At 44.4% G+C, this 27959-nt stretch overlaps 1 protein-coding gene across 3 annotated transcripts; it reads right to left on the bottom strand.

Annotated features, from left to right (window-relative positions):
- Window positions 1-169: 169 nt before the first annotated feature.
- LOC105862245 (6-phosphofructo-2-kinase/fructose-2,6-bisphosphatase 1) lies at window positions 170-27817 on the bottom strand. 3 transcript variants are annotated; one of them, XM_075999602.1, is made up of 13 exons: window positions 25864-26892; window positions 23445-23538; window positions 22532-22598; window positions 21541-21615; window positions 20984-21040; window positions 18437-18558; window positions 14421-14628; window positions 11641-11787; window positions 8521-8625; window positions 4619-4748; window positions 1886-1948; window positions 835-899; window positions 170-487 (listed from the first exon to the last, which is right to left on the bottom strand). In XM_075999602.1, the coding sequence occupies exons 1-13, from the start codon at window positions 25955-25957 to the stop codon at window positions 428-430; spliced, it is 1287 nt and encodes a 428-aa protein (XP_075855717.1). In that variant the 5' UTR covers window positions 25958-26892; the 3' UTR covers window positions 170-427. The 3 variants fall into 3 exon arrangements, with proteins under 3 accessions (XP_075855717.1, XP_075855719.1, XP_075855718.1); XM_075999604.1 differs by lacking the exon at window positions 11641-11787 and having other exon boundaries at window positions 25864-27817; XM_075999603.1 differs by lacking the exons at window positions 170-487; window positions 835-899 and adding an exon at window positions 977-1388 and having other exon boundaries at window positions 25864-26894.
- Between the last annotated feature and the right edge of the window lie 142 nt (window positions 27818-27959).

The following is a 27959-nucleotide window of genomic DNA, read 5'->3' as shown; positions in this document are numbered from 1 at the left end:
GGTACTCACAAGGACCCGTTTCCTCCCCCATCATTGGAGGTGCTACCATAGAACTCTTCCCTCCAGGAAGTCTTCACCCATTCCACACCCCCACAGCACCAGAGCTGAGTCAGGATCAGGATCAGGATCTTGAGAGCGCTGGAAGAAAGCTCACCATGACCTCTTACTCTCCTCCTGTAGCTAGTAAGAGAAGTCTTTATTGATCAGAGAGTATGACTTAAGAAAGAAAGAACTTTATCCAGAGCTAGACAGTTTCTTAGTTGTGGCCAGGAATTGAGACTTGTTTTAGAGCTGCTGAGGGCTTCTTCACTGGTAGCCAGTGAGGCCAAGACCAGAGTCTTCTCAGGGTAGGGAGAAGAGCAAGGATGTCAGTTCCTAAAAGTAGAAGGCAGTGAGGACACAGGCAGTTTGACTTCTTGGAAAAAGGTCAGTAATGAGCAGGGACAGTGTCCAAGGCTTCTTGAGGGTCCCGGGTGACGTCCACATTCTGAGAAGAGAGCCCAAGATTAATAGGAGGAAGATAGCAGTGTAGAGCCCTAGCTCGTCCCCTGCCTCCTATCCTCACTGCCCGGCTCCTCTCTCAGCCAGGCCTGGATCTCGACCCTCTTTTCAGGCCTGCCTGGGTAGGGAATCTCGGCCTGAGGCCTTTGCCCTCCATCTCCATGGTGCCTCAGGTCTGGGCTGTGGGTCCTGCGTTTCTGGAGGCTGGTTATTCTACCTGTTGGTGCAAAACACCCAGGCTCTGTGGCGTTGGGGCAGCCTTTCTGTGGGGGAGGGGACTTTTGCCATGTGCTGTGTCCACAACCAGCCTGGGCCATGGAGTCCCCCACCTACCTCAGGCTTCTCCCGGTGTGTGTTCACGGCCTCCACATTCAGGTAGATGGGCTCCACTTTGCAGCCTCAGAAAAGAGCAAACCATTTGTCTGTAAGCCCTCAAGGTAAGCACAGGTCTTCCCTGAGGTTTTGCCCCCCCCCACCATCAGCACCCACACCCCCAGTTCCATACGTGTGCAGATTGGAACCACCCAGTAGGAGGGAATTTAAACGGCTGTGTGATGCCTGAGGAAGACACCAGGCCTGAGAGGCAGCCTACAGGCGTCCTTCCTGCTCTGCCCCCAACAATCTTAGTTCTCTGAGCTTCAGTTGCTCATTTGTAAATGGGGATGGAGATGAGAGATCTGTTGCCTCCCCTGTCTCTTGTGGTCTGCGAGATCTACGCGGTATGGATGGATCTCTGCTGATCCTCCAAGCCATGTTAGGTGCTGAAGGTGTGGAGGAGTCCTGGGGCCACGCCTTGGACAATCAGTATCAGCAAAGTTCATTTAGAAGACAGTGCGGTTACAGGCAACACCAGGGGTGTAAAACGTCACAGTGGAGTTCTCAGGGACCTGAAGAATGAGGAGGGTGCATCATTGGGGCCTGGAGCTGGCAGAGGAGGCCCAATGCCTGTGGATTGTACCTTACTCCAGGCTTCAGTAAGCCATTCTGCCCTGTGCACACCCCACAATAGATTCGATTCAGTCCCTTTCCTGTTCATGAACCTTTTGTAGTTAACCAATGCCCCAAGAGAATACTGAGCTCTTTCTCCAATATGGCTCCAATCTATAATTTTCCTCTGGTCCCCTTTATGGAGTCCCCCTTCTATAGCTCAGTGTTGTATGCTCACTACACTGTCAGAGACAGAAAAAGTTGGAGCCAGGCCCTGGATTTAGAGGCCATGCTATCCTTTCCCTGTTATCTGACTACCATCAGCCCCACCTCCACCAGGACATCCATCTATTCACGCAGGGAACCTCCCCTAGGACTCTGCTGGGAAAATGGCAGGCACTGGGAGCATGCTCATAGCCCCATATACCTTTCCTTGGATTGCCTGGGGGATACTCACCATGAGCCACAGGCGTGAGTTTGAGCACTGTGTGCAGAGGGCACTTGAGATACGGAAGCTCATCTGGAAAAGAGCAGGAAGCAGCCCTCAGAGATCTCTAGGGCTGGCCAGGGCACCACCTCCAAGGCCTCCGGGCTGGCTGGACTCTCCCCCTGGCACCTCCCCATGCTGGGCTGGGCCTCACCAGGGCCCCCTTCCCCAACCCTGCAGGGGCAGCGCCAAGAGCAGGCTGGGCACAGAGGAGGAGAGCGGGGAGGCGGCCGGCCGGGGGCAGGGAGGAAGGAGCACCTGGGGAAAGGGGGGCAGGCTCTGGGTCCTGCAGGAGGGTCAGGCCGGCCTCCCCAGAGACGGCCACCTATTCACTCCTGGGTCCAACAGGACACCGAGGCAGGCCGCCCCACTGTCGTAGCCTGGGGCCTTGCCCAGACGCCCACCATAAAGTCCCATGGTCCCTGTCGGCAAGTGTCCACTGAGCCCCTGCTGTGCGCCAGAGTCCAGGGCGCAGGTGTGCGTGGCACTGACAGCTCCCGCAGCCTCCTCCCCAGCGCAGCTGCTCCCTCCCACTGCTCCTACACTTCCCCGTGGACTGGCACCCGTGGAGTCACTTGTTCCCAGTTGTTGACCTGGTACATTAAGTGGCTCTGAGTGTTCATGTACAATTTCTTGTCAGGGCCTCCGTTTCCATTTATCAGGCAAGGCTGAGAGGAGGGGACAATAGGCCCATTTTCTGGATGAGGAAACTGAGGCTCTGAGAGGGACGTCCCTCATGGGAAGTCCTGCGTCCAGGAAGAGTCAGAGCAGGGACTTGAACCTAGACCCTCTGAGGCCACGATGTGTGTTCTGTGCCCTGCAGTTGGGTGCCCCTGCCATGGAGGGGCTTGCAGCGTCCTGGAGGTGCCACAGCCACCTGCTGGGCACCCTCATCCTCCTGTACACCCGCTCCCCATCTCCCTCCATTTAGCAAGATCCCTTCATGGAGGAGTTCCACCTCCCTTGGTGGCTTCCCTGATCAGCCCTTAGGTTCATCCGAGGCCTTTGAGGCCTGCCACCGCCCCCCATAGCCAGCCCCCCGAGAGGTCAGGCTGCGCGTGGTACTGGGCATCCATCCTGCTCTTCCTCCTCGTCTTGTCTTCATCGTCGTCAGGCCCTGGGCTGAGGGTGCTTTGTGCCCTATCTCACTGCATCCTCCATGATCCTCTGGGGTTCTGTACCCCTCACTGTACCCATGAGGAAACAGACCTGGAGAAGGGAAGCCACTTGCCTGAGGTCTCTGATCCAGCTCTGCCACTGCCTCAACTAGTGACCTTGGCCCAGATTCTTCCTTCTCTGGCCTTCAGTGTCCTCATCTCACAGGACAGAATTGAACTAGATGCAATCTGAGGGTACCCCAGGCCTGAAGCTTGTGGGTCTACATTCCCAGTCACATCATCTCTCTGGGCTTTGTTCCAACATCACTCACCTGAGTAATGGGGGTAAGAACATCTGTCCACCCCACCCTGCCCTGCCCAGCTGCCAGGGTAGTTGTGAGCAGCCGGCGTGGCCTGTGTGTGAAAGCAAGTAGGAAGTGGAGAAAGCAGGAGGTACCCATGTCCCCCAAGCACTCCACACATATCTGAGAGGGGAAGGCCTCTGGCATGCACCTGGGATCAACTCCTATTGACACTCTGAGCCCTATGACCTTGGGCAAGTCACCTCACTTCTCTCCATTTCTTCATCTGGACAATGGGAGTTATAGTGCCTGCCTCACATTCTCAAAAATTTGCCCTGAAAATTAGAGACGTGAACATACATAAATCTAGCAGGGCAAGGACCCCCATGCTACACATCCCATCAGCTATTTCCAGTGAGGAAATTGAGGACTAGGAAGAGGAAATGACTTATCTAATGTCAAGTTCTCAAGTTCCCTGGGTTAAGATTCTGGATGACCCCATATTACAAGTGCTTTTTATTTTGAAACTAGAATTATAAGAAAAAATCCAAGACTGCAGGACATTGTAGGAATAAAATATTATTTTGTACTGTCCTTAGACACCCTCAAAATATCACGGAAGTGCCAACACTTCAGTATCCACATTGGAAATGGACTCTCACACCTGAAGGTGATATAACCGTCCATTGCCAGGCCACCTGTTCTAGTTTGCAGTTCAGTGTATGTAGTCAGTATATAGGTACTGTGTAAATACAATGTCTAAGATATTTTAAAAAACAAATTACTATTTGAAAACAATTTAAAATACAAACATCATTATTTTAGGGAAATCATCCCTACAGCAAAGACAGAAACCTATAATCAGGATCATGAAGCCATGAAAGGCCCCTGATGGCAGCATGTTTTAGGAAAATACTGGCTCAGCTATTTCAGGTTGAGGCAGACTGTTAATGTTGGCTTTGAAAATGCTAGCTCAGAATAATACTAATACTAATAATAGAAGCTAACATTCAGATAGCCTGTACAATGTGCCATGAACTGTTGTAAGCTCTTTACATATGTTGTTTATTTAAACTTCACCATTATTCTCCCCATTTTACAGATGAGGAAACTGAAGCCAGAGAGGTAAAGGAATTTGTCAAAGGTGGTACAGCTAGTAATTGACAGAGAAAGAATCTGAAGCCAGACATCTTTGTTCTAGATACTCTGCTGTTAACCACTAAGATACAAACTCCTAATTGCTGGTATCAGGGTCTCGAATCATGTTTAGTTCCCCACGCCAGAAACAGAGAGGAAGGTGTTACCAGAACTTTTATCCAGGAAGTATGCCAGGAGGCACCGCATGACAGCCTGGTGGCAGATCACCAGTACGTTCTCCTGTCGTTCTAGCTCCATTATAACTGGCTCCAGACGCTGGACCAGATCCTCATAGGACTAAAAGTGAGAGAGACACTTGGGTAAGAAAGGGAGATGAAGCATATTTGCCAGATGGGAGTAACTCTAAACCAGGAATCAGAAAAACTTGGTTCTGGTGCCAATTCAGTTGTTGACCCAGCAATATGACCTTAGGTAACTCACTGCCTTCTTAGGATCTCTATTTCTCGTCTGCTAAATGAAGACAATCAATATAGTGGACTAAATAACAATAGTAAAACTCCTCACTACGAAATGTCTTCTTTATTTTTTATTTCAGCATATTATGGGGGTACAAATTTTAAGGTTTCAAATAATGCCCTTGCCCCCCAAAAATGTCTTCTTAATTGCACTGCTGATCTTTCATTTAAAAAAAGTAAGAGAAATTCTATGAATATAGGGTTCCTAAATGAAGAAAACCTTGTAAAAAAGAATGATAAGTGTGGATGTAGAAGCCACAGCTACCCTGGGGGCATTTGCCAATCATAGTAACCAAGAGGCTTGAGTTTTTTTTAAAAAACAAACCTCATATAAATAGGAGATAAGGCCTTAGGTATACACAAGGTAGGGAGTTGGGGCTGAGACTGTCATACAAATCTGAGACCCTCAAAGGGAAAATATTTACATCTTCCATAAAAGTGTAAGCTAGAAAAACTCCACTCACAGGCAAAGGGGAACAACAAGAAAATGTATCTGTCTCTTCTTGGCTCTTTGTGGAAAAAATTAAGAGAAGACTCCTGTAAGAATTTATAACCACCAGCCTTCCCTCAGGCGGGGTGGTGATTCAGAATTACATTAGCCATGTTGTTTGGAAAATGTTATGCTGAAAGTTTAATAAAAAGTGGTCTCAAGTTGTTAGCTCGCAGGACTACAGATAAAATGGAAATTTTCTCTGGATTCTCTCAACTCAGGCTGTATGAGATTCCCAAAGATAAATTCTTGCTAAACTGGAGCTCACATAACACAAGGAAATAAGCTGCCATGAACAAGACTAAGCAGAAACAAGAATAGAACCCTAAAAACTTAAGGGATGTACGATATAAAATAAATGTTTGAAATTTTTAAAGCAATAAAATGTGGAATAGAAAATATAAGGAAGAAACAAGATGCCATCAAATATATGATGTAGATTTGAAAAAGAACTAAATAAAATTTCAGAAATGAAAAATATATTCATTAAAATTGAAAACACAGTGGATAGGGTAAACACATATTAGATACCACTTAAGAAATAGTGATTTAGAAGATAAAGCTTGGTCCTTGCCTGCGAGAGTGGCCACTGTGTTGGTGCTCTGGGGCTTGGACCCTGGCTAGCCAGAAAAAAAAAAAAATTTAAAAAAAAAAATAAATAAAAATAAAAAAATAAAAAAATAGAAGATAAAGCTGAAAAAATTATCCAGAATGCAGCAAAAGATACAAAAAGATAGAAAATAGGAAGGAAAAATTAGGAGACATGAAGGATAGAGGCAGGAGTAACACATCTAATTATATTTCCAGAAAGAGATAACAGAGAGAATGTGAGAGAAAAAAAATTAAAGATATAATATATGAGAATTTTTCAGAATTGCTGAAGAATCCCAATCCTCAGATTCAGGAAGTCTCACTACTTCTAAGCAAGACAAATAATAATAATAAAAAAAATATATCTAGACACGTGAGAGTGAAACGCAAAAGGAACAAAGATACAAAGACCTTAAAAGTAAAAGCTAGATAGAAAATAAATGACAACTAGACTGATAGCAGATTTCTTAGCCACAGTAGAAGCCAGAAGACAGTAGGGGGTAATATCTTCAAAATGCCGACAGAAAACAACTGTCCACTTAGAGCTTTCTACCCAGCCAAAGTATCACTAGGATTGAGGAATCCCCCACCCCACCAAGACATTGTAAGACAAAAAGAAGGGTAAGATTACTATCAACAGACCTTCATTAAAAAAGCTTCCAAAGGAAGATGAAAAATTAACTCAGAAGGAAGACTTGAGATACAAGGAACAAGAGCGATCGAAAGAATCAGTAAATGTAGTTAAATCTAAATAAACATTGACTGTTTACCATAATAATAACAGTAATAACAACAGTAATAATTCATTTGGGGGTTAAGACCAAGATTGACCTAAAACACAAAACAATTAGCATGTAAATTATGAGAGAAAGTGACCAGAGTCTTAAAGTTCTATTGTTTAGGGGGAGGGTGGAGATATTGATTTTAGATTTTGTTAACTACATGTATTAAAATGTTAAGTGTCAAGTTGGTTCTATTGCAATGAATAACAAATAATCATTATAAGTGATTTTAAAATACAATATTTTGACCTTACATCCTTAGTGGGATATATCTGCTAAGAATAAAAAGAATCATGATGAAGTCTTTTTAAGAATATTAAGGGTAACTTCTAAATAAATGGAAACAGATTATATAACTTAAACATGGATGTAAAAACTCTATCAATCCTTAAGAAGGCAAGAACAAAATGAAAAATAAACTAGGCATAGAGAGCTCAAGACAAGATAATAGAAATAAACTAAAAAAAATAGTAATTATAATAAAAGAAAATATACCAAACTTACTATTCAAAAGGCATATATTTTTCAGTTTGGATTAAAAACAACAGAATCCAACTATAAGCTGTGTTTACAAGAGACACAAAACAAAAATACACATGGAAGTTGAAATAAATTAATAGATAAAAGTGAACTAGGCAAGCAGTCTCCAGAAGCAATCTTGTATTGCTATATTAATATTAGATAAAATATACTTTTTGGTATGATGGACATTGGAAACTAAGAAAATGGGAGGTTGGGGGTAGTGAGGGATCAAAAATTACTTATCAGGTACAATGTACACTATTCTTGTGACAGGTACACTGAAAGCCATGACATCACCATTACACAATTCATCCATGAAACAAACAAACAAAAAAAACACTCATACCTCCCAAATCTATTGAAATAAAAAAACGAAAATAAAATACACTTTTGGGCAAAAAGGATTATCAGGAGAAAAGAGGTTTGGTCACTATGTAATAATAAAGTGTACAATTTACTAAGAAGATGTAATTGCTTTAAATTCGTATGCCTCTGATAATATAGCCTCAAAATACATAAAGGAAAACAAGGACAAATTAAGATGGATTCTATAATGTCATTTCCAAGGAGGACGATACAAATATGAAAGTGCTATGTAACTGAACAGAATATCTATTGTTTTATCTTCCCAGATGTCCTGCTTTTCTGATAATTCCTCCCAGGAATTTGTATCGGAAATGGAATATGACTAATAAATGCTCTATATTGTGGAACTGACTAAATGGAGGCTGGGTTGAAAGCAATGAGAATTCATCTCATATGGGGATAGGAAAGTGATGGTCTGGTTCATGTGGTGGCAAAGAAGTCGGTTAAACAATTAGCCATTGTCCCTTTGGATGATGCCCTGTTACCCAGAGAGGATGGAGCTTTAGGCAACTTGGCAGCAAAACGTCAGGAAATTAGAGGATGTTGAATTATTTCAAGTGTCTTTAGTGATGGGATACCAGAGAAAAGTCTAGGATAAAGTGGGCCTTCCTGAAAGCAGAGAGAATAAGGAAGCAAATATGTAGCTTTTTAAAAAGTCTGTTGCTTATAGCCAAGAATCTAAGCCAAGGGTCAGATAATCATGTGTTTTGTGAGATGGCAGCTGCCGCAAAATATGCTTTACCCTGTTTCTAAAGCTTTCTAGGCAACTGTGGAATCCTGGCAGTTGGAATGGAGGTCTTGGGGAGGAGTTATAGAAGTTACACCACCCCTCCCAACCTTACCTCTCCCTTGGGATAGCGGTAGCGATATTTATCTTGGTCTCGTAGTGCAAATTCTTCAGGATAGTGTTCCTGGATTTCTTCATAGGTCATCTCCTCACAGACACCCTGAGATAAAGTATTTGGGGCAAAAGTATTCACAAGATGAAATCCACACAGCCTTTGTTATAGTTCTGAGACCAATGATTGTGGAAAAGTAGCAAGTGAGCACCTGGGTCTTGTGAACACAGCTCTGGATTTGCGCCTGTTGTCTGTGAGTGTGTATGTGTATGTGTGCATGAGGTGTGCAGCTATGTGGATGTGAGAGTAAAGGTAGATGGATAGGTGAGCTCATGCTGAGTGTATGGTGTTTTTCTATGATTGTCCCAGTAGGTCCATGGGTGTACCTTACATATCTAATTATGTATTTTTATACCTCCATGTGTGATTGGTAGAAGAGGGTCCATGTATCTGCGAAGTGCATGTATGCAAGTGTGAGCATACTTGTGGTAGGTATCTGTGACTGCAATATGCAAGTGCATGCATGTGTGCACATATACCATAGTGATCTCCCATTTGATAACATTTCCCATCCCTCCTGCCCAGACCTCTTCTTCAGGACCTATGGGAGATAAAGAAACAGATATCCATAGACATTTCAGAGAAGAACAATTAGTAAATTTCTAAGGGTGTCAGAGTGGGCTTTGGGGAGATACACTCTCCTCAAGCAAAGAAAGAATGGAGGACTCAGAGAATTAGTTCCTCAGGAGCTTATGAGAAATTCCAAATCTACTGAGAAATCCCCAGAGGTGAGGTGGCTGCTGGTGGCAGTGGGAAATTATGTTGGGTTTCTAAGGTTTCCTTCTGGATGTGTGGATTTTAATTAAACCATCCTGTGGGTGGGGGAGGGCAGCAGGCTCTGGTTGCTGTCTTTTGGATCCATCTACCAGGCTTCCTTCAGGGGTGAGAAACCCCGCCCCAACCCACAAACAGTTCTGCAGTGTTGAACTTCTCCAACTGACACTGCCCATGAAAGAAAGTGCAGCCTACTGGGTACACAAGGCCCTTCCAGATTGGCTTCAACTTTCTATTCTGAGGAATGCCAGGAGCCTATTGCCTATAGAAATGGCCACTGACTCCTTATTGACTTTAGGCAAACTGCCTAATCTCTGCGAATTTTATTTTCCTTATCTACAAAATGAGGAGAATTACAACTACTTCATAGAAGTGTTTTGAATATTAGGAATAATTTATGTAAAGGATACTAGTGCAGGATGTACATGGCACATTTTAAAGACTCAGTCAGTGGAATTAAGTATAATTATTATTAATCATAGAAAATAAACCAGAAACTTAGGCATCATTCTAAATTCTTGCTTCTTCCTCACCCATCCCTCCAGAGCCAATTCCTGAGATTCTACTTCCTAAATCTCTCTCAAATCTCTTCCTTTTTCCTCCTTCTCTGTCTCCACTGCTACAACTTTAGCAGTTCCATATAAACACAATATCCTATTTGCTTATGCTGCTCTGTCTGCCTGGAATACCATTCCTGATCCTTTTAACTTGGTTCACTGCTACTCAGCCTCAGGCTTCAGGTAGGCATCACTTCCTCCAGGCAGATTCTGGCTGGGTCAGGTGCTGTGCCCTGACTTCTATGCACCTATGGTCTTGTCTATCAGAGCCTGTATCACACACACACTGTTTTGTATTTCTGTTTATTCCTCTGTCTACGTAATTTATCACAAAACTCAGTGAAGATAGGAACTAATCAGACTAATTTCTGTCTCTATCACTACTCCAGAACCTGAAACAAGTAGATGTTCAATAAATGTTCACATCACAGGTGGGCCAGAAATAAGCAGCAACTAAACTCCTATGATGAACAGTTTACACATTTGTTTGCATGCATTTTGTAGCAAATGTATGGGATCTGTAGAACAGTGCTGCATAGCTCTTTTTTAACTATACGTATCTCAGTACCTCTATATTTATGTACATATGTATGAATGTACACACACACACACACAATCTATAGAAGCATATCTAGCAGTCAAGCAAGTTAACCTATCCACACACAAGTTATCTACACTTGTGATGAAGCTTTTATGTTGATGTCCAACCACTATAACCTGTGGGCTGCTGCCCTGTGCCAGTGTACCTAGAGTGCAGGTAGACAATGGAGAAGAAACAGCTTCTTTCTCAAAGAGCTCATAGGAAAACCTGATCCTGAAGAGCCATTGCCATATCACCAGAGTTGAATCCTTTATTCCTCTTTCTTCCTCACCCTGTGAAGCCAGTGCACTACCAAGTCCTGTTGATTCTACCTTTGAAACATTCCCCAAGTCTTTCTTCTTCATCTCTAACGCCACTACTATGGTTCAACATGCCCTCACCTTTTGCCAAACTAATGCAGCCATCTCCTTACTAACCTATGTGCTCATTCTGGCCCTTTTCCCACTGAGTCTCCAAACATGCCCAGGGGTGGACTTTTATTTAAAAAATGTAAATAATGTTCAGACCAATCCTCCTTGATTTAGACCCCATCAATGGCTTCCCACTGTTGTTAGCTCAGCATCTGAATCCCCCAACGTGGCCTATAAGACCTCATGGCTGCACTTGCTTTTAAGCCTCATCCCCATTTTCTCCAGACCTCGTTATCACCATCTCAGCCTCTCTGCTATTCTTTCCTTCAGTTCTCTGAACATGCCATGCTCTCTTCACATCTCTGGGCCTTCACATGAGCTGTTCTCTGTCCCTGAACTAAATTTTGCCTGCTTCATATCTCACCTCTAGCTTCCTCCAGGAATCTTTCCTTGTAAATCCCGCGCCCTCCCCCCCCCCCCGCCCCATCAAGTCTGGTCAGGAGCACCCTCATCTTCTGATCCCCCATAATCCCTTATACTGTCCCTCCCATAACCTTTTGTCACATTGAGATGTAATGTCCTATTTACTGACTGCTCCATGAGGGCAGAGACTGTGTCTCTTCTGGCCTTTACTGGATCCCCAAGGCACAGAATAGGATCTGGCACACTGCTGGTTGCCCAGAAATCTTTGTTGAACTAATTAGCTTCCCCACAGGGACTGGAGCAGGGGCAACCCAGGAAATAAGGCCAGACTCAAGCTCCCCACCGCCATGCATCTCACCGCGTCAATCTCGTTCAGGGCCTTCCACTGTTCATAGGGGACACCCAGGGCCTCAGCTGTCTGGATGGTCCTCTTCATGTGGCTGGTCCACACCTTCAGGGAGCTGATGCCCTGGGACCGAATGAAGTTGGCCAGGGCATAGGCATACTAGGGTGTGGGGGTGCAGAGGAGGAGAGGAAGGCAAAAGAAGAGGTGAGAGAGGACAGGGTACCCATGAGAACAAGCTCAGATCTGCTACAAATGGAATGGTGATGAACAAGCAAAGAGCAGAGAGTTTAAATGTTCCAAATTTATAAAAAGCTATACTCTTTCCTATGTGATTAAGGGTCAAGGGAACAGAAAAGCGTGAGTGAGTGAGTGAGTGAGTGAGTGAGTGAGTGAGTGAGTGAGTGAGTGAGTTTGTGTGTGTGTGTGTGTGTGTGTGTGTGTGTGTGTGTGTGTGTGTTCATTGATGCTTGCTCACTGAACCCTTTACTTGGTTATTTATTCATTGAAACAGGCCCACCTCTAACATTTGTAGAAGCTAGGACAAAAGTACAAATGGAGGCACCACATCCATAGTATTCCTCCCTTCTCATTCCATTTCTGGCTCTGCACTGCACTTCTAGGTAACTTGAGTACATGTTTGTAGATGATCCACTCACATGACCAAGTTCTGTCCACACCCCACCTCTACTAATCTCCATGCTTCACAAACGGCAACTCCTTGGCCACCCTTTGGCCTACGGGTGAACACTCCTGTTATATGACCAGGCCTCAGGTGGACAGCCTGTAGGGTAGGCTCATGTAGGCACTGAAAGCAGACTCTAGGCAATAAGGGCAAAGAGTGGGGTACCCTAAGTATGAACAGGTAGTGCAAGTAGAGGATTTGGAAGACATTTCTATTTCTCTTTGACACTGTGAATACCCATTGCTTAAGTAGGGTTCCAGGTATCCAGGTTCTAAGGGCATTAACACATCTATTGAGTGTGTGTGTGGCTCTGTGCTGGGTGCTGGGGTGTTCTTGATCTCAGGGGACGGCCAGTGCAGTGGGGGAAACAATGGCAGCACTGACGGGAACCACAAGGGCTGTGGGAGTCCAGAGGCACAAGTGACTCGCTCTTCTTCTGTGCACAGGTGTGTTATCAGTCACGATGCTGTGTTAGGAACATCCATCTGCACAAATGCCTAGACACAGGCACGCATGTGTATACAGAGATACAGCCACGTTATGCACACATTTAATTAGAGATATGAGTCAACAGGCCGCATGCTCTGGTGTTAGGAGTCCTTGACTGGGAGGTAAGAGACATAGGTCAAACGCCCCCAACTCCCTCACATGGTCCCCACGTGCCCCCGGACAGGTCCCTGCCCCTCTCTGTCCTCATACCGCCTGTAAGAGGCAGAGAGCACTGGCTCGCCTGGCCTGCTCTCTGTGAGCATCACTTTAGATAGTGGGTGGGGGGCACACAGACTCTCTTACACAGTAGGGGCTGCACAAGTGAGAGCGATGGTGATGGGGGTGACAGTCGATGGGAAGTACTTTGTAAACCGGGCTGGTGCACTGTGCCCATGAGCACGAAGGTTGGGGCAGCTGTGAGTGTGCTAGGAAGGTGCACCCTGTGGAGACTGCAGCCACGTGTCAGACCCTGCTCTGAGCTGTGTCGGCAGGGCGTGGCTCCAACCGAGACACCCCTGCCACAGGTGCTCTGACGCGGTGCTGAGGGGTGGGAGTGGAGGGGTCAGAGGTCAGAGTCTATCTTGAAGGGAGGCTGCCCGTCTGGAGCTAAGAAAGGGAGCACCGAGGACTGGGCCTTCTGGGGCCACGCCTGGGACCACACTTTGCTCCTCTCTGGGCCTCAGCTTCCCCATCCATAAACCAATGACAGCAACCAACGCCCATCCCAGGGAGCTGTTGTGAAGATTAAATGAGGCACACACGTGTGCAAGCACATGGCACCACGACTGGGCAGAGGTGCCCAATAAATGAGAGCAATGTCAATAAATGTCCCTCCTGCACTTCACTTCCGACTTGTGCCACCCCAAGCAGTTCTCCCAGCAGAAGCAATACCTGTGCTAACAAGCCCAGGCACAGGGCCAAATGCTGGGGCCATGCACCCCTTTGTGTAGCCAGCACCCAGCACGTGCAGGTCAGTGTGCCTGGCTGGGGAGAAGAGATTCACGCCAGGAGAGTCAGATGGGCCACACCTGGGAGAGCAGGAGCCCAGGGCACGCGACCTGCCTGCGGGGGAGGAGAGGACCAGGAGGGCTTTCTGGACCAGACCATGGAGCAGGTGCTGGGCCTTGGAAGGGAGCGGGAGGGCAGGAAGGACACGTCGCTGGTGGGGACAAGTGCTGCTAAAGTGATACCTGGAGGGTGGGGGCGGGGCAGCGGCAGCCCTGAGTCTGGGAGAAGAAGGATTAGGGGTGGGCCCCTCAGGGCAGCTGTCTGTGTAAGCCACGGTCACCCGCTGACACAGGCGACAGAGGAGGGCAACCTAGGTGGGGAAAGTGCACAAGCAAAGGCCCAAGCTCTTGACCGGTCAGGCAGGGCCAAGAGAAGCAGCTGGATTTGGGCAGACCCTGGGTGCCTCGGCAAAGCTATTAGACCTGCAGAAGCAGTGGGCATACGTGGGCACATGACTGCGTCAAGACTGAGTGGCTGATGGCTGGAAGGGCCAGAATCTGCTTCTCCCCCATCGCAGGGTCCTCCAGCTCCGGACCCAGGCAGTGGCCAGCCTACCCCCCGCCCACCTGGGTCAGCTCAGCCAACCGCTCTGGGTACCTGGTGTCCTCCCCACCTGCTTGCCCCGAGCTGAGAGTCCAGAGTCGCCTCCAATACGGCCTCTGAGGTTGAGCTCACTCTCACCGTGCCGGCATAGGTAGATGGAGCGGGGCGTTACGTGGATGTTCATGAGGTAGTAGACCGTGCGGCTCTGGATGTGGTCCTGCACTCGGTTCACCAAGTAGCGTGTGCCCACGTCGAAGATCTTGATATAGGACAGGTGGCTGGGCCAGAGCCAAGCACAAGTAAGGGCACCTCAGGAACTGATGGTGGTGGAGTTGATCCCAAGAGAAAGTCCCAACCACATACCCTGTTTTCAAGCTTACTCCCCAACCCAGATCTCACCTAATGCGAAGCCATACCTTGCCCTGTCTTGTGTACCTGTCCTATAGACTTATTTCCTGACCACCCCAAGGAGCTCATTGCCTGCTATCATCTCCCCTGTCTCATTTCCTCAGCCTCAGCTTGAGCCAAGCTGTCTTTTCACCTTCATTCATCACACTACAGGCAGCTGGAGTTCTCTCCTCTGTAGTTCACACCCATTATACTCAAAGAGAAAGAGTAATCCTCTGCATCTCTGGCCAGTCTCCAGCATCTCACTGGCAGCTTTTGACCTTTCCATTCCTCCTCCCTTTCTGATCCTGAGCCAAGCTCTTCCTTCCTGTTTTTGTTTGTTTGTTTGTTTGGTTGGTTGGTTGTTGTTGTTTTTTTAGCTATGTATTATACTTTATACTCTACAGGAAGCTATCAGACTGTGTGTGCATATGTGTTTGAGTGTGCATGTCTCTCTTCTCCCTCAGAAAGGGGGTTGGGATGTGTTCTTTCCCTAATTGCCATGCTGTCAACCAACATACCTTTCTCTGTTCTATGCACTGTTCTTGGGGTGGGGATCCAGAGTCTGCCTTTTGGCAGCTCTTTTGGCAGTCAGGAACATATACTTGGAGACATATGACCAATGCCCAACATTCATTCCACAGTCACTCCCTCTGTGGTGTGCCAAGTACTTGGGCATGGGGATACAGAGGTGGTCCACAACACCATTGGAGAACTTGTGGTGCTTGCTCAAAGTTCCTTTCTGTCTCCTCAATTCTGTGTTCTGTCATGAACTAATAACTACATATGGAATGATAATCAAACTATTCAACCACCTGTTTCTGGAGGAGCTGGAAGATGGGGTAGGGACAGTGATTAATCACATCTGAAGCATGGAGCATGACTCCTGAGGTCTCTGCTGTGCCAGGCATTAGTTCTTTAGTTGTTGGCTTAGAGGGAGTTCAGAGAGATTCCTGAGAAGACGTGTGGGAGGCTGGGCCAATGATGTGACACCAGCAACCCTGGTTGCATGGTAACAAAACAAACTGAGTGGAAAGAGCTGCACTAACCCAAGGCAGTTAGTAAGGCTGCTGATGGGTTTGTTTTCAGAAAACCTCTCCCTTGATCTTCCTAGAGAATTTTTTATGTCTGTCTCACACTCCTCACGCCCAGTCCTGTGATCCACACCCAATAGCTCTCACAGGGCACTTGCACTTGTTGAACATTTTCTGTGCATCTGGCCTTTACAATTCTGTGGGGATTTTAAAGTCTCATAACCATCCTACAGAGCAGAGATTATTATCTCTGTTTTATAGGTGAGGAAACTGAAGCACAGAGAAAGGAAGTGATTTACCCAAAATCACTTTCTCAGAAAGAAGTAGACTTGGGATTTAAACCCCAGAATACTCCCCTCTCTCAAATTATGTCTCATAGGACTCTCAGAGCCTAGGGGTAGGCCATATCTGATACACACTTCTTGCCTGGTTACTGTCTGTTCCTAACACTAGGTCCTGCATGGCCCTAGGAGAGCTTCTCAATTCCTCAGCTTAGTCTGATATACTAGGTGCCTTCACACACTGGCGCCAGTTGGCCTCACTTCACAGTCCCACGCCCATACCCATAACTTCTCTGTTTTATTCTTGCCTTCATGCTTTTGCTGTTACACTTGGAATATTCTCTGTAGTCCTCTTATTCAGATGTAACTAGGCTATTGCAAAGTTCTGTTCTCTTTGCTTGAAAAGATGTGCCTTGCTTGATTTCCAAGTTGAGTTCCTACACATTCATCCATCAAGAGTCAGCACATTCACTCACCCCAGGAAGCTTCCTTTGAGACCAGCAGTCCAATGCCCACCCACACCATGTGTAATTTAAAATAAAAACTATAAATGATATAATAATACGAGGAGGTCCTCCTAGGTTCTAGTTTTATTTTTTCTACTTTAACTAACTTGATGCTGTTTTTGAAATATCAAATATTAAAAAGCTTTTAAGGTATTTTTCTTGTTTTTGGTAGCCTCTATCTTGCTAGTGCCCTAAGCACAAGTTTAGTCTGCCTTTTGGGCAATATAGCTCTTCCAGACCTTCTTCCTCCAAGCTGGGCTGAGTTCCATGCTCTGTGTTCCTACAGCCCACTTGGTTTATTGTCTCTACAATTGTGATCAACCATGTACTCATTGTTTTCCCCAACCAAATGGACATTCTGTCAAAGCAGGGACAGCCCTTCCCTCTTTGGGCTCTGTGCTCAGGCATGGAACTTGATGCATGGGTTATAAATGTCTGCTAATAGAAAAAATGATGACATAAATCTGACCTTCTGGATTTATTGTCTTCAGGCCCAAACTGATTCATCAAACAACAACTGAACACCTGCAGGAGTCTAGGCCCAGGACTGGGGGCTTTCTCGGTCTTGTTCTCTTACTTCTGTCCCCTTCCTGCAGGCTCCTTTCACCATATGCTGTTAGCCTATATGGCGCCATTGTGGAAACTTGAAAAAGTAGCACTTTCCTGAAGACATATATAGCCCCACTCCAGCAGATGACAGAAGCAAGTGTACTCTTGACCATGATGTCTGTACAATGAACAATCTAGACAATCACACATAAAGGCCATGCCCCTTGCATTGAATGTCTAAGCCTCATGTAACACTTTTTGTGATACAGGGATGTGGCAGGGGCATCCAGAAAGGAAGTTTGGGGATATGGGTTTGAGTATATATTCTGTTGCTGACTCATTGTGTGGCCTCAGGTAAGTCTTTGACCTGACCTGTGTCTCAGTTTCCCCACCTAAGGAGTGGGGCAATAACAATGCTCATCTCTCAGTACTTTGGTTGGTAAGGCTGGAAGGTTGTTCTTTAAACTTCTTAGGGTGGTAATGACCATGTGAGACCTCCTTAAATTTCTCGCTTGGGTCCTAAAGGGTGTGAGTGACCCAGGTCCCTTCTCATCACACCCTGTTTTGAAAGAGGGTACGGTTCTAGAAACATCCTACATCTAAAACTCACATCTGCCCTGTACTGCTACATAACACCTCTCCTATCTTTGGTTGGTGTTATGACAGAACATTTCTTGTCTTCCTTGGGTCTCCCCATGTTTTAAGGTGCTGTGAGAGCTACCACAGGATAGAACCCACATCTCTTGCCTATATTTACACCCCTTACATCACCAGAGCCAAAGGAGCCTGACAGACTTTTTGATTGAAGAGGCATATGAGTGTTGTGAGAAGAGACATGACTTGAGGATAGAATAAGTAGTTAGAATTCTAGGTCTACCCCCTGACTTGTGGTGGGAGCGTGGGAAAGTAGTTTAAGCTTTCTAAGGCTCAATTTCTTGAAAATTTATGATCATAAGACTTGTCTCAGCCTCCTTTACAGGGATGCTGTGGAAATTCAATGAAAGAAAGAAGGTGAACATGTTGGGAAATTGAAGTGTCATTCATACATGAAGAATACTTTTGTAATAATAATAGAAACACCCACAGGAGGGAGGTATTTGTTCTCAGGGTCCTGATCTGTCCATATTGCTTAGGAAATCACTATTTCAGTCATCTAATTGAACCCTTTCACATCAAGACATAAGAGCCAGGAGGGCCCTTGAAGACAGATCTTCATATTATAGATAGAAAAGCTGAGGCCCAGAAAGGAAGGACATTTTCCCAGGTCCTACAGGACATCAAAAATGGGCTAAAGATCCAGACTTAAACTTTGGGGTGATGGGCTCTTACCTATCCAGTTCATCATCCAAAGGTTGGTAGTTGACCTCATAGCACTCAATTCTCTTTAGAAAGTCTTCCAGAACCTTTTCCTGGTCACAGCCTATGTAATCAGGGCTGCCGAGTTTCACTTGCTGGGAATGGGGAGAAGGACAGAGGCACTAAGGATGACACTAAGAGATGGAGACCATGACAGTGTCCTTAGAAAGGGTCCATAGAGACCATTGAGTACAACACCCCTCATTTTATAGGTGAGGAAATTGAGACTTGGAGAAAGGGTCATGCCCAAGTTTATAAAATCAGTCAATTGAACAGAAGCTCAACTGTGTGACTCCTCATTCCTCATCTCTGTGTGGTCAAATAAGGCCTGTTACATTGTACTTAGTCCCAGAGCACACACTGCTTAAGAAGAATATTTATTATAAGCATAAGAGGACCAGAAACTGTGGTGTGAGAAAAGGCTGAAGAAGAGGAACCAGAGATCTTGACCAGGGATCATAATGTCTCACGTATTGAGTGTTTACCGGGATAATATGGCATGTTGTCTTTGGATTTCTGACGGACTGGCACATCCTAATCCCCCACTGCCTACCATCTCCTCCCACAATCCTTATCTCAGAGAATGGCACTATAATCCAACCAGTCACCTGAGCCTAAATGGAATCTGAGAGTCATCCTAGATGTCATCCTTCACTGCTTAGCAGGCACCAAATCCTCTCCACTCTGTCATCTGGTCTAAATATCCATTCTCTCTTGCCTGTGCTCACTATAGCTTTGTGACTTATTACTCTGTCTATGGTCTCATTATTTCTAATATATTTACCATACGGGAAGCTGGAAGGACTTTTTTTTTTTTTTTTTTTGAGACAGAGTCTCACTTTGTTGCCCAGGCTAGAGTGAGTGCCGTGGCATCAGCCTAGCTCACAGCAACCTCAAACTCCTGGGCTCAAGCAATCCTCCTGCCTCAGCCACCTCAGTAGCTGGGACTACAGGCATATGCCACCAGGCCCGGCTAATTTTTTGTATATATATTTTTAGTTGGTCAATTAATTCCTTTCTATTTTTAGTAGAGACGGGGTCTCGCTCAGGCTGGTTTCGAACTCCTGACCTTGAGCAATCCGCCTGCCTTGGCCTCCCAGAGTGCCAGGATTACAGGCATGAGCCACCACGCCCAGCCTCGAAAGGACATTTCTAACATGCACATGTCTGAGCACAGCATTCTCCTACTTAAAACACTTCTCCATTTCCTCATATCTTTTAGGAAAAAGTATGAACTATTTCATAGGTGGCTCATGGTTTATCATGACTGAGCCCCAAACTATCTCCTAATCTTCATTTCCCATTGCTCCCCTATTCCCCCACATACTTTGCTTTAGCTAATCTAAGTTACTTATAATTCCCTGGGTATGTCATACTTAGTATATGCTATTCCCTTATTTCCCATTCTTCACCTGCCTGCCAAATTCCTATGCATTCTTCAATATGCAGCTCAATTATTGCCTCCATTGGGAAACCTTCCCTTATATTCACTCCCATGCAAGGTTAGATACTCACCACTGTGCTTCCACAGCCTCCTTTGTTCCTTATCTCAGAGTTCTGCACTTATTCTGCACTTATCTCAGAGTTCTGTCTATATACTTGTCAGTCTCCCTCATTAGACTGTGAGCTCAAGGAAAGGACTCTTCCCTACCTATTTCTCTGTCTCTAATGCACAGAATGGCCTAGCCCAGGTGTATAGTCAATTTCTGTTGAATCAATAAATAGATGAATAGATGGGTGGGTGAAGAGGTAGAAGAAGAACTGAATATGCTCTATGTCCCAGGAGGTAAAAAAAAAAAAAAAAAAAAAAAAAGAAAAGAAAAGAAAAAAGACCAATGAGTGAAAATTACAGGGAAGTGGATTTCAGCTTGACTGGGTTGCATTTTTTGAAAGCAATGAGCCTCTTGCCATTGCAGGTGTAAAAGAAAATCTAGACAAATATTTAGCGGAGATTTCACGTATCTGATGGAGGGTTGAAGGAGATGACCTTTAAGGTCTCTTCTGTCCCTGAGCTTCAATAATTTGATGAAGTAGGGAACAAAAAAATGTGATGAATGATCTAGTTCTAGACCACATGCCTTAGAATCAAGCATCAGTGATAGTTCTGACATGAATTGTGGGTCAGAATAAAGACCATAGGCATTTGAGGCAGAGAGCTAAGCCTGAGGTCCAGTCCCACTTTTATCTCTTTCTGGTTGTATGAATCTTTCATAACTCATTTCTCCTCTTGGAACCTCAGTTTCCTCTCTCCAACATAAAAATGATCCCCAACGTACAGGTTTGTTGTGAAAAATGCATCAGAGTCAAGCTTGGTGCCTGGTATGTACTAAAGGCTCTACATACGTTGGCTTCAGTTAATTACATAGGTTCACTGTGGGCCATGATGGTCAGGAAATGCTTCCTGTATGAAGTGGGAGGAGAAGGTCAGGGAGGAATACTTCCTTTAATCTCACAGAGGCCTTTTAGGTATGATCCAAGCCTAAGTCAGAGTAAGGAGGAAAGGTAACTGGTGTTCCTTACCCTGATGTTCTCTGCAATGACGCCAGGGTCATTACAAATGGACTCGATGAAAAAGACCTATGAGAGAAACAGAGGAGAGATTTCTATCTGGGAATTATATTTAGTAGGAACCAACATAGCTTGACCCCTTCTCAATGGCTCAGAGTCATCCCCAGGGGCATCTCTGACAACATAATGTTCACAGGAAGTCTTTTCAGCCTTCTGAGTTTTGTGAGGCAAACTGGCTCTAAGTCGAATGGCTCCAGATCATCGTTTTGTGTCTTTACTGGATTTTAGTTCTTATATGAGCTTTTTGTAGTGGTTCTCTCCACTCCTTCCTCATCATCACCCCCTACAGTGTCAGCCTGTCAGTAGTCATCCTCCATTGCGTAACATGGTATCTCTCCTTTCCTGTTCTGCTTCGCTACTTCTCACTGTATCCTAAAAAGCCAGACAACCAAATTAAAATGTTGAGCCTATGGTAGCTGATTTGGCTGCTCTAAGTCCCCTGCTTTGCCTTTCTTTGGGATTTGTGCTGGATAAGTAGGCTCTAGATAAGAGTGGGAGTATTACTGTACCTTGTAACCATGTTCTTTAGCAAACTGCAGAATCATTGACCGTCGTTCTCTGGTAGTGTTGGTGGCATCAAAAACCTAGAGGCAGGTAATGAGATTAGCTTACTCTGAACCTAGTATTGATAGAACACCTACTTTTTGTTCATTCCTATGCTAAGTGGAGGGATTCCAAAAGGAGGTAGAACTTCAACAGGGTCTTAGAAGATAGGAAGGATTTGGTATTGGCTTATGTCAATTTCACAAGCATTCAGTGAGCTCTTACTTTTCTGCCCAGAAATGTACCAGACCTTGTGAGTACAATAAGGCAAGAGGAAAATTGTGGGATTTTATTAGGATTACTTTATAGAGGTAAAGTAATTGAGGCCTAGAAAAAGGACTTTCCTTGACCAAAATCACTGAGAATTGCTGACAGAAGAGAGCTAGAACTGGTTCTCTCAACTCCTAGGTGAGGGTTCTTCTTTCCTTATCACCTCAGAAGTCCCCATGAACAGGAAACAACTTCCTAACCATAGCACCTGATATGAAACCATTTGCATATTTGAGGATCTCTTCTCCTCTTAGAATTTGCAAATACTATCCCAAGGGTCTATGAAATTAAATTGACTAGAAGTTTAGGTAAATCTCTAGAACTCAAAAATATTTGTACTGCAGTCTTAAATTCTAGTAGAGTCCTGCTGAATTCTTGAGGGTGGACTAGTAGAGAATAGTGGTTAAGAGTGGAGATTCTGGAGTTACACAACCTGGATTCCACTTCTGGCCCTGTTGGGTACATGACATACCACCTTGAGAAATTATTTAATCTCTCTGTGAGTCATTCTTCTTGGCTCTGAAATGGTATATAATAACAATACCTATCTCACAGGGGAGTGTGAACTTAAATTATTAATATATGCAAAGAACTTAGAACAATGTATGGCATATCATAAATATTCAGTACATCTCAGCCATTCTCCATTTCAGCAGATACTTGAGGAAAAAATGGAAATTTCTTTACCGCAACATGACCTTCCTCACGGCTGAGATAGTTGTGAACATCCTTCAGGGCTGCCAGGGCACACTGTCTGAAATAGACCACAGAAGAAACAGAGACAACCCCTATTCACGAGGATGGGTTTCTCTTTCTTTTTCTGTATTGTCTTCTATACCATCTCTCACATTAAGTTATTCATCTATGAACATCTACATAGGATGTCCTATGTTCTACACATCATGCCAACCACAGAGGGGTCAAAAAGTTCAAAGGAGCTCTATGTGCACAGCTCAGGGGCAGGTATAAAGTGGCGTACCCAGGAAAAGCTCAGCAATTGATGGAAGCCATAACACTAAGGGGCTCCAACCCTTGAGCTAATGAAGCTCACACTGAACTGGGGTTAAGAACCCAGGTAGAACCTAGGCATGTTCTCTGTAAAGTAAAAGTCATGCCTGGCATGTGTAACACTGAATGAATAGGCATGGCAGTGGCATTGTCTTTATGCTTTCAGTAAAAATCTCTTCAGTGATTACTTGTTGTTGGGTTCTATGATGAAGGCATGGCTCAATAAATGAGCCCCAGGCTCTGTTCTGAAGTATTCAGAGTCTTGTAGGGGAGAGAGACCTAGAGGTTGAATTAATAAGCCTAGGGAGACTAGACTGGGACAAGCTATTGAGACTCTTGTCTCAAATGCTAAGCTGAGAAGTTTAGAGTATCTCTTGTCAGAAGTAGGAGACTATTAAAGGTTCTTGAGAAAGGCATGGTTATGACCAGAAACATGCTTCAAGCGGGATGGTGGAAGGACTGTCCCAGCTACTGTTTGAGATTCTAGAGGGCCTCCTTCTTGGCCCTGATTACTCTGCCCGACTCCCCCAATATCTGAACAAAGACCTCCCTCACAAGGGAGCAGCACAGTTCCTAAAATGTTTGTACTTACTTCCTGATAAGTAGGGCTTCCATGTTGTCTGGGAGAAAGAATTCATAGTTCTTGTAGCTCACTGCCTCTCGTCGATATTGGCCTAAATTAAACACTGAAAGCAGGGAGCACCAGTGAAGAGGTTGGGAAGATCCCAGTGGCCAAAAAATGTCTTTGCTGGGAGAAACCTCAGAGGTATAAGAAGGTATAATTTGTAGCTATAAAATGTGCTTGTAAAGCTTCAAATTATGGCTACCAGCTCATTTATTCCTTACAGCAACCCTGTAAGGTAGGGATCACCATTCCCATTTTACAAATGAGGAAATCAAAGTTCAGAGACAGGAAATAATCTTCATGGTTAATAAATGGGGATCTGGGATTCAAATCCAGGTCTGTGTGGCTCTAAAGCAGGCAGTCTTTCCACTATTCATAAATCATAATCCTTTAATGCCCTGCTCCAGTGGAAAGATGAAAAAACTGAAATGTAGGGAGTAAAATCATTCACTAAAGATTAAACAGTGAGTGAGCTAATGACAAATACAGACTGGGTCTCCGGACTCCTAGACCAATGTTATTGTATTTTTTTTTATATCGTGAGGGAGAAGCCAAATCTAAATCTCTAGGCCATGTTTTCTTACCTGTAATGGCGAAAAACCAGAGAGGAGGGAAGGAAAGGGGAAGAAAGGGAATAAACAGCTAAAGAAGTAATACTTCATTCATTCACCCAACAAATACTTTTTGATGCCTACTCTGTGAAGCAGAATTTGAGTCCTTGGTCTCAGAGATTAACCAGATCTTCATGATGGGGCCCTCAAGGAGCTCAAAATCTAGCAGCAAGATAGTGAGTAAACCAGTAAACAGAAAGCTCTCACCCAGTCTGTTAAGTCCTCTGACAGAGACAATATGGAGCCATGTAAGAGTGAAGGGGAAGGAAAGACTAATTCCATTTGTGGTGATATGAGAAGGTTTCTGGGAGAAAACAGCATTTGAACCACGTCTTTTACGGTAGGCACATTTTATAGGCAGATATACAGGTGGGAATGGGGAACAAAGGTATTCCTGGTAGAGGAACAGCTTGAACAAAGGTATGGCATTGGCAGAAGGCAGAGCATGTTTGGGGGATAGTGCATCATCCACTGTGGCTGAGGTCTGAAAGGCTGGAAGGGGTCAATTGTGGAGGGCCTTGAACAACAGGCTAAGGAGCTTAGATTTAAACCTGCAGGCCAAGGGTACCTTTGGAGACTGCAGGAATGGTCAGCTTTGTGCTTTGAAATATGACTCTGGAAGCCTCTGTGAAAATTGAGTGGAGTGGAGCACACAGGAAGCAGGGGTATCAAGGCAGAGACCCATCTGCCAGTGTTCCATGTGCCACTATACTCAGCAGAGGCTCCTCAGAGCTTACAGTCCTCCATGAGAGCTGCTTCTTCTCACCTTCCCTTCTGCCAAAGTCCTACTCCTCCTGCAGGACCTAGCTCAAATATACCCTATCCAGGAAGCTGTCACTGCCTCCCAGTTGGTAAAGCCCTCTGTAAGCCTTCTTAGCACCCTGTTACTGCTCCCCTTAGCACCCTGTTACTGCTCTAGGATTCCTAGAAGATGTGAGATATTCTTATGCATGCCAAAGGGGTTGAGAATTCTTCAAGGATGAGGCATGAGTCTCATCCATTTTTATATCCCCAATGCCTAGTATAGGTTTTAGCACATAGAAAAATCACTGGAAAACTCTGCCAGTGTATCAGATAAAGAGAATGTAGATGAAAGGAAAGAAGAAATGGGAAAAAGAAAGGAGAAGACTTGGAGATAGGGAGGGAGGGAAGGGGGAAGATAGATAGGATGTGGGGGTGGGCAAGGAAGAGAAGGAGAGGAAGAGAATGAAGAAAAGGAGAGTACAGGGCCAACATGGAATTCTTTTCTCTTTCTATCAGTAGAGCCATGCATCAGACCTGGCACAGTGAGTGTCAGGCTTGGAATCAAACAGACCTGGATTCATATCCTGGTTCTGACATATGCCTTAGACAAGGCATTTCAACTCTTGGGCTTTAATTTCCTCAGCCTATGAAATGGTGAAGAAATGTTAATGCAAATAAAAGTGGTAATATTGGTGTGGCAATAATAGCAATGGTAATAAGAATAGTATGTTACTCATGTTTTGAGGTCATGGAACTTCTTGAGAGCAGATGTTTAATCTTAATGCAAGTTTTTTCCATGCCTAGCATCCAGCATGGTATTGGACATAGAGTATGTACTCAAGAAATTATAAAATTTAAAAGAATGTACTGGTAGTGGTAGTAGTAATAGTAATAGTGGTGGCAATAGTCCTAATCTTGGTAATAATGATGATGCAGCATTTCTGGTACAGAGGGCTTTGGCTTGCTACTTTACTTGGTTTTCAGCCAGTGACTCGTAGGGGGCTGAAGAACAAAGGGTTTCAGAGACATACCTTTAGTTGGTGTTCCTATCCAGTTGAGATATCGTGTGAGCTTCGTGGAGATGTAAGTTTTGCCTCGAGCTGGTAAACCCACCATGATCACCATCGTGGGAGAATTGGTAAACTGGGGTATGGATGCTGGAAGACAAACAGTGAGCCTCAAAATCTTATCCCCAGATTCATATGATCTGGTATTATGTTAGAGATGTAGAGTTGGAAAGAGCATCTCTCCCACCATTACAACTTTTTTTTTTAAAAAAGCTGGAAAATTGAAAAGTAATGACTTCTCTTGAACTCATCAGGAAACTGAGGTTGCAGTGCAAAAAGCTAACCTCAAACCTCTAGAAACAGACATCTGCAGAGAGCCACAGGATCCAGGCATTTGCTTACCTGGTGCATATATCACTGAACAACATATAAACTCAAGAAGATTCGACTGAAAATAATTAATGAATTGCTAAAGGTTGTTTGCAGGCTAGTGTGAGAATATGAAGCCAGTAGGGGCTGTGTGAGAATGTGAATTTAGTAGGGGCTACAGACACAGTCAGTTTTGCACCTTTTTGCAGAATTTTACTCCAGGAATTCCACTAGATGCTGACAGGGAAGACTGAGACGAATCCTGAGGAAGATATCCTGTAGTCCTGGTTTGGAGGAAACAACGGAACAGTAGCCCTTGCCAAAATTCTACCCAAATCTATTCAGGGAGAAAGGCAATAAAAACTAGCTTGAGCACACTGGTGGAAACTCACTGCAGCTGGCAGAGCAGAATGGTCAACACCACTTGACCTTATCTCCTCTAAGGGGTAAAAATTCCTAATCTTCAGAAGGAAGAGTAACAGAAACTCAGGGCATTGGTGGAAACTCACTGAAGCTGAGGGAGAAAATAGGAAAAAAAAATGTTCTAACCCAGGAGGAGCAGGAAAATGTGCTAGGCCTACCATTACATTTGGAGGAGGGGCAGGAACACTTGTAAAGGTCACACCTCCAGCACTCAGGGAAAACCTGCCTAAGACTGAGATGTAATCAGAATAGCATAGAATGTCCCTGGTTCCTTATTCCCCACTACCAGGCTAAAAAGCGTCAGTAAAAATAATAATGGAATAAATCTGTAAGAGATGAAATAGATTCTCTCCAGGAGGCAGCACAAAAGGAAGAGTCAAAGTAAAAAAAAAAAAAAAAATTCTGAAGAGACAAAGTAACCATCAGGACTAGAGTTGGTTATTACATGGATGTTGGAAATATCACACAGGGAATTTAAAATAGTTATGACTAATATATTAAGGCTCTATTAGAAAAAGTAATCATGCAAGCTCAGATAGGTAATTTTAGCATGAAAATTACATCCATGGGGATGGAAAGTATAAGAAAGAATCATATATGAATTCAAAGGAAAAAACACAGTAACAGATCTGAAGAATGTCTTTGATGTGCTTATCAGAAGACTCGGTACAGCTGAAGAATCAATCAGTGAACTTGAAGATAGGTCAATAGAAATTACACAAACTGAAATGCAGAGAGAGAAAGGAGTGAAAAAAGAAAACATAAAAAAAAAATCCAAGAACTGTGGGACAGTATCAACCAGTATAGTGTGTGTGTGTGTGTGTGTGTGTGTGTGTGTGTGTGTGTATACTTAGAACACAAGAAAGGAAAGAAAGACAGGATGGGGCAGAAGAAATATTTGAAGACATAATGACCAAAATTTTCCGAAATTAATGATTGACACCAAAACTCAGATCCGAACAGCTAATAGAACACCTATCAGGGTAGATACTAAAAACAAACAAATGAAAAACTACAGCGAGACATATTAAATTCAAATTGCAGAAAATTAGGACAAAAAATCTTGAAGGCAGCCAGGAAGGAGAGGGTGGGTAGGGAACACCTTACCTACAGATGAACAAAGAGAATTATACTAGATTTCTTGTTAGAAACCACATATGCAAAAAGACAATAAGATGAAACCTTTAAGGTGAGGAAACAAAAAATGCCAATCCAGAATTCTAAATTCTGCAAAAATATCCTTCAAAATTGAGGCAAAATACTTTCCAGACAAACAAAAACTGAGGAAATTAATTATCATCACACCTGCCTTACCAGAAATATTAAAG

The sequence above is a fragment of the Microcebus murinus genome, chromosome X (assembly GCF_040939455.1).
Source record: "Microcebus murinus isolate Inina chromosome X, M.murinus_Inina_mat1.0, whole genome shotgun sequence".
Taxonomy (NCBI): Eukaryota; Metazoa; Chordata; class Mammalia; order Primates; family Cheirogaleidae; genus Microcebus; species Microcebus murinus.
This window is presented reverse-complemented; position numbering and strand designations above follow the sequence as displayed.